The 11,376-nt window shown below is 39.1% G+C and overlaps 1 protein-coding gene across 2 annotated transcripts in view; it reads right to left on the bottom strand.

Annotated features, from left to right (window-relative positions):
* KLHL1 (kelch like family member 1) overlaps nt 1-11,376 on the bottom strand; it is a 400,838-nt gene that overhangs the window by 64,316 nt on the left and 325,146 nt on the right. For both annotated transcript variants that reach the window (XM_054013522.1, XM_054013532.1), the window contains one exon: nt 10,376-10,600. In XM_054013522.1, coding sequence (XP_053869497.1) covers nt 10,376-10,600 — 225 coding nt within the window. The remainder of the gene's footprint in view (nt 1-10,375; nt 10,601-11,376) is intronic.

Here is an 11,376-nt window from a genome sequence, read left to right as displayed (position 1 = left end):
AGAGAGAACATTTATAAAGAAATAATTATACTTCCTTTGTAGTTTTTTACATATCACTTGCTATTATTGATAATGTTTATGTCTTACTATAAGCTGCCTGACTCAAAGTCCAACTTTTCTTGCTGTTTGGTGGTGCAATTAACTCATAATCCAAATGTTACTAGTTCTTTAGAAAAGATTCTGAAATCAAAAATTAAACACAGTGGAATATGCATATGTGATGGATTATAGAAGGACACAAATGCAATGTGCAGTTTCCTTTATTCAGGGAAAAGTTACCAAGGGCAGTTGGATGTGGGTGAGTGCTGGGAAGAGAAGGAGTCTTTATTAAATATCTGGGCCCTGAGGGTTTTCAAAATAAATTAAAGAAACTTCTGAGAGTGATAAAATTGCAGACATGTAAAATTTGCCTAATAATTCACTTTATTCAGAAATACTGTGACTGTATCTTGAGTAACAGAGTCTCCATAATTCTATCTGTACCTTTATCTCAGAGTTAGCCTAATAGTTCTGTTTATAAATTAATATACATTATGGGATCCCACAATGAGCCAAGTCAGAGAACTATTCCAAAGAATCTGTGGGGAGCAGGGGCGGTGTGTGTGTGAGAAATAAAGATAAATCCTCCTCCTCCTCTTCCCTCCTTTTACCACTGCCCATTGTTGTACTGACTATTTCTTAGAAATTAGTTGCATTTTTCAGAAAAGCCAGTTTATGCTATGTGGTTGTCTGAAAGCAAAGACGGGAAGCTTTAAGCTGTGCAATTTCAGTGGATCAAGTGAAGCATTTAGCAGACTTCCCTCCATTAGGAGGTTGGATCCACACCATGGCTTCCTCAGCCCCTTCTTATTACTCTGGTGGCAAGGCCAGTAACACAGGCCTTTCAGCCAAAAAAAAAAAAAAAAATACTAAGGCACATAAACCCCAGGCAAAACTCTGCCTTCCGCTACATCTGTGTGATAGATGAGGAAGAAACAGCATAGCAGCACAGCACATTACAACCTATTGCTCAAAGGAATGCTATTATGGAAGACCAGCTGCTCTGCTTGCTGATCCACCATAGTCCCAGGGAGCCAACTGGAGTTTAATTAGACTCTTGGTCCCCCTGAATTTATGCAGTGGTGGTGGCAACATGAACCCACAGAAGTTGCAAGATGATACTTCTCAGAGCGTTACATATGTGCATTTCTCCCTTGGCCACTATGAACCATTCTGTTCTGCAGTAACAAATTTGCATGGGTGCCTATAGTGAAAATGACACCTTACCCTCCACTCTTTGTGTGACTCAGTAAATAGCAGTAGGACATTGCTGTAGATAAAATAGTGATTTCACTCACCCCTGAAATTTACTCTTCTACAGTGAAGCACGTCAACTATTCAACAGTGTAGTTAACTATTTAACTACAACAATACACAACAGTTTACTAGGACTGGAGATGAACTATAATTTCACATATTGGAATTAAAGAGAAAAAGTTTAGGTAGCCAGAAATGGCTTTTGGCCAAAACACCAGCAATGTCACCCCTGCTCTTGTTGACAGTGCCCAAGATGGTCATTAGAGATATCAGGATGCTGGCTTTATGTTTCATCTGATTAAAAACACTTCTAGAGGCACAGTGCCTCCAACTCCTGATTCAAAGGGGTAGATGCCATCCTTGTCATGATTTTCTATAGCATGTGGGTTTTCGTTAGACATTTCCTTTCAAAGTATAGACCATGACAAACCCTGTGTTACATATGGGGTATGACATTCTCCTGATGCTGTGAAATACCTCCATACTCCCAAATGCTTCAGTTACCAAGGATATGTTTTCCTCCCAGGGCTCTGAACAATTTCCATCTTTGTTATTACGTGCATATTTGATCCTCACCTCTTCGTGAAGTGAGTGACCTGGGGTTGCTAGCAATGATGTTACCTAATATTAAATTAAAAAACAGCAATCAAACAAAAGCAGATTTATTCTAAAGTTTATGAACATATCATGGACTGCAATAAGGGCTCTCCCCAAATTAGACGGAAGCAGTGTAACCATACTTAATCTATAAACATGACTAGAATGGCTACTAGAATAAACTGTGGGGCCTGGTCAAGTGCACTAAACCAAACCAGGTCTACTCACTATGTTAAACACACCCTGAAGTGTCTTCCGCTGTGAAAATTGTTCTTAAAAATGAATAAAAAAGTAAAAATGTATGTAAAAGAAAAAGGCTGCTGAAAATAAAAATCACTGTCATTTAATCTTAAATATATGTTTCTTTCAGTTTCAGAGACCTGGGATGATACTGTAGTTTAGTGATCTCATCCTACCTCAAAGTGGGCACTGGACACATCGCAAACAACCAGTTTGACACCATAGCCAGGCTCTCATTAGTGGCCTTGTCTACACTGGGAAAATTAGATGTATAGTAAATCCTTTGGTTGAGAAAGACCAGCTAACATGTTTTTATATACCGTTGCCTTTGCCTACAACTAGGTGCCAACTGCTGTTTAATTAACAAGTGTTTGCTAGCTCATCTGATAAATACACTTTGTTTTTCAAATATGGATAAGGCATGTGTGTCCACATATGTGTTAGGACAATCTGAACTACTTTAGTGGGTTTTTTGCTTCTTTTTAAGCTTCTGCTTAAAATTCATTGCAAGCAGCAACATCGGAGGTGGGAAGCCATTCTTTACCAATGCCAGTCAAGCTCCAGTCTTGCTCTCTATGAGTTCCTACAGACCAGCAGGCAGGCAAGCAAGCCGTGGAGCAACCAGAGTGTCTCTCTTCCCTTCCCTGAAAGGCAACAGGTGGTAGTAGGGGTGTTGCTGAGTAGCTGCAACAGAGAAAGTGAGTACTCTCAGCTCACAGTAGAGCCACTATTTTGAGATCAGATACAGTGGTGAGAGGCATTTGGAGAGGCAGTGCCCCTATTAACTTCCCCATAGTGACAGAGCTGATTCAGATACTTCAATTTAAAGTCACAAGGCATGGCTCAGGGAAAACATTTTCAACTTGAAATAAAATGCAACTTTCTTTTCTTGACTGTCTCCCTTGGGGACCAAAATGTAGAGCTGTCAGAGTGCCCCCAAGCCACAGATTGGACACATATTTTCTAATACATTTCATGATAGAACATTTTTGTTTTTAGACTTACGTGAATGCATGATAATCCCAGCTTTCATTTTGTTTTAAATAGCCCTACTGGCTATAAAGAAAGCTTTTAAACATGACCCAAGTGTACCCTAATGGCTAAAAATAAAAAGGTGCATAAAAGAACCCAATGTTTGTTGTATATTTTAGAATCTCATGATTCGTAAGGTGATCTCATGATGTTTTGGAACTTGACCCATGATTTTTGAACCTTTGGGGTTGGCAACACTGGGATACTTTTAAAATAATTAAAGAAAAAATAATCCAAAATACTATTCTTCCAGGCTACAAGATATATAGGGATAGATTGTACCTTTAAGCACTAACCTGAACAAAATGCAGTGCAGAAACAGCACCATCTAAGCAGGCTTTGTGCCTCAGACAAGCACCTTTGAGGCACAGGTCCTCAGGGGCTTCTTTCTTGTGCTTGGAGGTTAAGGGGGCAGGGGGAGGAAAAGGGAGGAAGACAGGAGGGAATAATCTGCTACATCCCTATTACAGGCCACAACATTTTTTCTAAAACAGATGGACAGATATCAAAACATTCTTGTTCAGAAGTATCTAAGTGGACTGAAACATTTTAAGAGCTACCCAGTACATGGTTTCTACCTTCTTATTCAGTTTGGTTTAAAAGTTCTCTAATTCATCACTAGCTGCATTGTAGAATTTTTAAATATGTAATTATTTTTTCTGAGACTTGTCAAATAGCAAGAGTAAAAGTAAAGCCAATAGGAATGACTTACATAAGCAAATCACTGTTTTGTCATTTCACACTGATGAAAACATAAGGTTAAAATTACATCATTTTGCTCATGCTCACAATGTTTTCTTGTTGACTCAGCATAAGGAGCAAGTGTGATACACATGTATAGCAGTGAATGCTGCTGAGTTCTTTAAACAATTGCTGATAAGGAAATAAGTGATTAGACTATGTTCTCACGGCATGCAGATTTAATCCAGTGCAAACATTGACAGACTTATCATACTGTTATGGACTGTGATTACAATAATAAAAAAGGAACAAGAATATTGTTAACAGCCATTAAGAACTTGATTTAATATGTAATAAGCATTCCTTGGAAGAGAATGAAAGGATCATTACAATTATCTACTACCAATTAACTGAAATAGACATAAAATATAGGAATTTATGGCAAAGGCATGTGCACTATGCTAAAATTGCCACAAAATATTGAAACAGCAAGGGAAAAAATTGCTTTCTGGGGGGCTGATTCATTTGAGACCAGTGGAAAATATTTAAATTAACAAAATTTTCCCTGCTAGGAATCAACTGAAGATTTCTGCATAATGAACCTGATGAACAAGCTTCTTAAACCTGTTTCAGAAGACTCATTTTCCCTTTGTTGTTAGGGAAAAGAGATGTTCTCATCTCTAGAGAGGGTATCAACACTAATTTTATCAAGTGGAATTAAAATGCCCTGCCTATCTTACATTTCAAAAGTACTCTCCAGCTAAACCATATCCATAGCAACGCCCAGTGCTGAGACTACTCTTTACCAAGCCTAATCACAATATTATATATACACAAACATTACAGTCTGAGTCTTACATTTCTAACACCCCCAAAACTACCAGAGAGTTCAGTTATTAATTGGCTGGATCCTCAGCTGGTATAAATCAATTGAGGTTAATGAAGCAAGGTTGGCTCACGCCAGCTGAGCCTCTGGCTCTAAGCATTTGAATAAAAACAGAGGAGTTCGTTAATTATGTAGAAACACAGAAATTGCCCAAAAGGATCAGACCAGCATTCAGATCCATAAATGAGATCTAGACTCAGTGTTGTAATACCTAGCTTTCAGGCATGCTGCCACCTAGGAGAATCTACCAAGTCAGGTGCCCAGACTCCCTATACAATGCATAAGGAGAGTTAGGAGCCAAGTAGTAAATGCTGAGGGGAGGATTTAAGGCCTGGATCCACAAAGAGACTTAGGTGGTGTGGTGGTGCCCATCTTATAACTTTTAGCTCAGTGATTAGAATACTCATTGAGGATGTGGGGGAAAAAGTCCCCCCTTCGGCCTGAGAGGAAGAAAGAATTTGAATAGGGTTCTCTCACGAAAGTGCGCTAACCACTGTGTTATGAGATATTCTGATGGGGGACTCCCTCAGTCTCTCGTGTTGAAGCTGTTCCTCTGTACACTGGTACAGAGAGAGTGAGAATGACCCTATATTCCAGTGATTAGGCACCCACCAGGAAGTGGAAGATCTAGGGTCAAGTCCCCCTGCTCAGGCAAAATGACTGTAGATAGTCAGTGTTCTCTAGATCATTTCTATAGACATGTCTATAACTTAATATAGAGACAAGATGGGCAAGGTACTGTCTTTTATTAGACCAACTTGTGTTGGTGAGAGAGAGAAGCTATTAAGTTTACACAGACCTGTTCTTCAAGTCTGGGAACCTGAAAAAAAGCTCTGGGTAAGCTCGAAAGCTTGTCTCCCTCACTAACACAAGTTGATCCAATAAAATATATTATCTCACCCACCTTGACTCTGTCATATCCTGGGACTGACAACACTGCATATAACTTAATACGGCTTTTTCTATTGTAAATATATTATTTTATCCAGAAATTATTTCTTACTAGTAGAATAATTGTCAGATTACCCAGAATGCTGATGGCATCATTCACAGGTGCCGACTTTTCAAACTGCCGTGGGATGCTTGACCCCTGGCTCTGCCCCAGGCCCTGCCCCCACTCTACTCCCTCCCCCAAGGCCCCACCCCTGCCCTGCCTCTTCCTGCTCCTGCCCCACCCCCACCTCTTCCCTCTCCACCCCTGCCCTGCCTCTTCCTGCCCAGTTCTGCCCCCTCCCCCTGAGTGTACCACATCCTCACTTCTCCCCCCCGCCTTCCAGCCTCCCTGCATGATGCAAAACAGCTTTTTGTGGCGGACAGGAGGTGCGGACAGGGAGGGGGGTGGCGCTGATCTGCGGGGTCGCCAGTAGGCGGAAGGTGGCACGGGGGCAGGAGCTGATGGGGAGCTGCCAGTGGGTGCAGAGCACCCACCATTTTTTCCCCATGGGTGCTCCAGCCCCGAAGTACCCAGAGAGTCAGCGCCTATGGCATCATTAAATATTCTGTACAGCAGTTCTTTAAAACACGGAGCCTACATTTCAGCCATATTCTCATATTTATACATTATGGGACAAATTGCCATTGCTATGTACTATGGATTAGCCAGTCAATTTCTAATATTCATAAGACCGATTTCTGTTCTATTACACAGGTGTAAATATGGAGTAATTCCATTGAAGTACATGGACTCACTTGAGACCCACACCCTTCAGAGTGTAGAATTTTTCCCTTTGTGAGAGTTGTCCATCATATCTGTGGCACAAGGCATTTAATACACCTCTAAACTGCTCTATTTTCTGGTTCAGTGTAATACAGTAATGTTCTCATTTACTAACAGATTATCTTCAGTTGAGGTCAACTACTGATTATTTCAGAAAATTAGTAACATTACATTTTGAAATGGATATCATCTGCTCTCAGATAATTTGCACAGATAGTCAGTCTATGCTCAGCCTGTAGCATCAGATTATGCACATGTATTCTAACTGAAAAAGCACTAGGAAACCATTGTAAAGTCATTTAAAAAATAAGATGATAAAGAAGAAAAAGCTGTACACAGAACACAAAGTTCAAAAGTAATGCAAAAAGAAAGACAATAGTACAACTTGTAACTCAGGGGGATGGACAAGATGACCTAACAGGTCTTTTCCATTTCTAGATTTCATGATTCTATAATGATTCTATCAAAGTAGGCAACCTTACCAGAACGTAGTACAGATAGGTCAGTTTCCCCATACCTTATAAATGTTATATTCTGGTGGTGAATGTCCTCTGGACTCTAAATTGCTCTAAGAGAAAAAAATCCTTTGCTTAATAGCAGAGAATTAAAATTAAAGGATATTTTTGAAGCCTACTTTAAAATGTTGTAGCCTTTTCTGATCCCTTTTGTCTCTCAAGCAGAGTTAATTTACACTATTTCAAAAACTGTATGTAATCCCATTTATATCATCAATGTAACTGAAGTACAAATAACAAAATTAATTGGAATGAAATCAGGATGCCTTGCTTTCCATTAGGAAAAAAAAATCAGCGTTTGCCAATGGAAACCAATAAGCTTGGAAATACATTTTATTCTACAGATGAATACACATTTATGTACAGAATTATTCCAAAGGATTACTAATAAATTAAAATTAAAAAAAATAAAAACCCAAACTTTTTTTTTTTAAGTATTCAGTAGTTTTATCTTAATTTCACTCCAGGCAGGGCAACATGCCACCCATCTCCTGCCAACAACTAATACTGACAAAAAATACAAATAAAATAAAACAGTGTTAAGGTAAACTGGGGACGGGGTGGCTCAAATAAATGGTAACCTTCCACCTATAACTCACTAATCCAGGACCACCTCATTCATTGCCATCTGACAACTCTATGTTAGCCTTCATCCAGCTCCCAGTGGAGAAGTGTATATAACACAAAACCATCAGCATGGTTGGCATACTTCTTGACAGTGTCAGGAGAAAGGTAAGGAATTCAATAGAAAAGAAAACAATTATCCGTTCACATCTATAAGGTGGACAGAAAGCTGGCTAGACCATCGGTCTCAACGAGTACTGATCAATGGCTCCATGTCTAGTTGGCAGCCGGTATCAAGAGGAGTACCCCAAGGGTCAGTCCCGAGGCCGGTTTTGTTCAATATCTTCATTAATGATCTGGAGGATGGCATGGATTGTACACTCAGCAAGTTTGGAGATGACACTAAACTGGGAGGAATGGTAGATACGCTGGAGGGTAGGGATAGGATACAGAGGCACCTAGACAAATTAGAGGACTGGGCCAAAAGAAATCTGATGAGGTTCAACAGAAGAATCTCATGCACAGCTACAGACTAGGGACTGAGTGGCTAGGCAGCAGTTCTGCAGAAAAGGACCTAGGGGTTACAGTGGACGAGAAGCTGGATATGAGTCAACAATGTGGCCTTGTTGCCAAGAAGGCTAAAGGCATTTTGGGCTGTATAAGTAGGAGCATTTCCAGCAGATCGAGGGACATGATCATTCTCCTCTATTTGGCATTGGTGAGGCCTCATCTGGAGTACTGTGTCCAGTTTTGGGCCCCACACTACAGGAAGGATATGGAAAAACTGGAAAGAATCCAGCGGAGGGCAACAAAAATAATTAGGGGGCTGGAGCATATGACTTATGAGGAGAGGCTGAGGGAACTGGGATTGTTTAGTCTGCAGAAGAGAAGAATGAGGGGGGATTTGATAGCTGCTTTCAACTACCTGAAAGGGGGTTACCTAGGGAGGTGGAGGAATCTCCTTCCTTAGAGGTTTTTAAAGTCAGGCTTGACAAAAAACCCTGGCTGGGATGATTTAGTTGGGGATTGGTTCAGCTTTGAGCAGGGGGTTGGACGAGATGCCTTCATGAAGTCCCTTCTAACCCTAATATTCTATGATCTATGGTCATGTCAGGGAAAGATAACTTGCGCTAACGATGCCTATATTTTACTATACAGAAGAACCTCAGATTTATGAACACCAGAGTTACAAACTGACCAGTCAACCATACACCTCATTTGGAACCGCAAGTACACAATCAGGCAGCAGCAGAGACCAAAAAAAAAAAAAAAAAAAAAGCAAATATAGTAAGATGTGTGTTAAATGTAAACTATTAAAAAATAAAGGGAAAGCAGCATTTTCCTTCTGCATAGTAAAGTTTCAAAGTTGTATTAAGTCAATGTTCGGTTGTAAACTTTTGAAAGAAAGCCATACTGCTTTATTCAGAGTTACAAGCATTTCAGAGTTATGAAGAGCCTCCATTCCTGAGGTGTTCGTCACTCTGAGGTTCTACTGTACCTACTTTGTGGATAAAGAGAGTACTTCAATCTTCAAGGTAGCCCATCTAGCAATCTTCACAAGTATCACATTTAGTTTAAGTATTATGGGCTGGTGTCATTCATCAGTTTAAATAAAGAATAACTCCAACAATACTCCTGGAGTTACCCTGATATAAGACAGGTGTGAAAGGAGAAAGAGGCCCCGTATCTATATGCTACTGAACATAATGGGCCTAATTTTGACCTTTCATAAGTTGTACAATGGTGTAATATTATTGACTTCCACTGACATGAGAATATATAACATATAATATATAATATATAATATATAATGTAATATACAGTACCATATTCTCACATCAGTGGATATAAAAGGAGTTACATTGATGGAAATCAAAATCAGGCCCAGTATTTTCAACAGTATACATAGATGCATATATAGCTAGAGAATATGCTCTCTCTCTCTCTCTTTCTCACACACACACACACACACACACACACACACACACACACACAAGCACACACATTTTGATAATCTAGATATTTAAATGGATATCCAAAGTCTTCAGATAACTGGAGTTTCAGAAAAGCAAAATTTGGCTTGTATACCAATTTTGAATTCTGGTGACAATTTTTATTTTTTGGTAGTGAGGATTTAGGTAATCAGGGCTTACCTTTCTATATAATTGTTGATGGATTGTGAAGGGTTTGCATGAAGCAGTAATGTGACTGTAAGCACTCTGGAGTGCAAAGGCATGTGCATGTACTAATCACCTCAGTAACACTTATCTGAGGCAGTCTTGCAGTGCACACATGCTACAGATGCTATTACTGCTGATGAATGTCACTCTTGCCAGTGCTTATAAAGTTATAAGCCTTTCGGCATTGCCACTAAGCTGAATGTACCTCCCGTCTGTATCATCTAGCATAGCTGGGGCTCTCCAAAGACATGAGAGAGTGCAATGTATTTTAATTGTTTCATCAAACACAAAAAAGAATTCAGGATGACAGTGACAAAAAGAAAATCAAGACTACACTTCAGGGTCAATATTTGCAAGTTTCAGTTTCCTTTTCTTCTACTCCTTCCACCCAAAATTGTATTTGGTTATTCCTTTTTTAATTTTAGAATTCCATATCCAATTTTTATTTTTCACATACAAGCACACCACAGAGTGACTGAATATTGTTTTTGTATCTGCATATGAAACATTTTGGCAAATCACATTTCTTTTGCATTGCTGGCAACATCCATCAAACACACATCACTACTTATTGCATTGTTCCTTTAGCTCAAAAATACTGAGGTTTGAAGAACAAATTATACATTTCCAAAACAAATTGTATCTCTTTAAAACTTAAATTTCTTACCTAAACCATGCCTATGTGTTGACATTGGGGGTAAGACAGTCCAAGCCTTGGTTTTTGGATTGTAACATTCAACAGTGTTTAATGTCTTTAAACCATCCCGGCCTCCAATAACAAAGAGTTTGTCATCAATGACAGCCACACCAAACTGCAGCCTCCTGCCATTCATCACTCCAGCCTGGATCCATATATTTGTCCTGAGATCATACTTCTCTATAGTTGTAGCACCTGATGAGACATATTAATGGGATAATGTATTTACTGTATATGGCTTCATATACCCCGCCGCCTCCAAAAGGTGAGAGCTTCACGGTAGTTGTCAGCTTGTTTCGTGAGTCTTATCAATTTTTTTCGGTTTATTTAGAGCCGTTCATAAAATGCCCATGAATGAGTGATTGATGCATCTTTTTCTGGAAGTGAAATAGGAACAAATGGCCACTCCAGAATTAGAGTATCATTAGTTTGAATAACATTACGTACTAGCTTTATGATCTCTTTTACAGTTCAGTGGTATAACTGCTTAAGATCACTAACCTCATTACATTTGTTCAGTATCCTATATAAAAAACCCTGTGAAATTAAGTGTTATTTTCATTAGAGATGGGAAGTTAGTATTCCTATCTAGGTCTATATCTCCTTAGATTTTTTAGTTCAGATCTATTTTTTTGATTGTTTCAGACCAGCTATAAAACCACTGAGTGTCACCTAGAGACTTATAAGTAACGGCATTAAAGTAGATTTATTTATACGTCCAACAACATTTCCTTCTGAATATGCTTATTTGTTTTACTTACACATCTGACACCAGAAGCTGCAAAGAGCAAAACATATAAAATAATTATAAATCTTGTCATGATTAGCTGGTAAGTTAAGAAGCTCCTGCTGCTAAAAGTAACTTGTACATAACAAGGAAAGAGAAATGCAATAAACTTGGTTATAAGAAACACAGAGATAAAGGGAGCATAATTAACTTAATCAAGTACCAGTCTAACAGAATAATGGAT

This window comes from Malaclemys terrapin, chromosome 1 (assembly GCF_027887155.1).
Source record: "Malaclemys terrapin pileata isolate rMalTer1 chromosome 1, rMalTer1.hap1, whole genome shotgun sequence".
Taxonomy (NCBI): Eukaryota; Metazoa; Chordata; order Testudines; family Emydidae; genus Malaclemys; species Malaclemys terrapin.
Note: the sequence above shows the minus strand (reverse complement) of the source record. Positions and strands in the feature narration are given on the sequence as shown.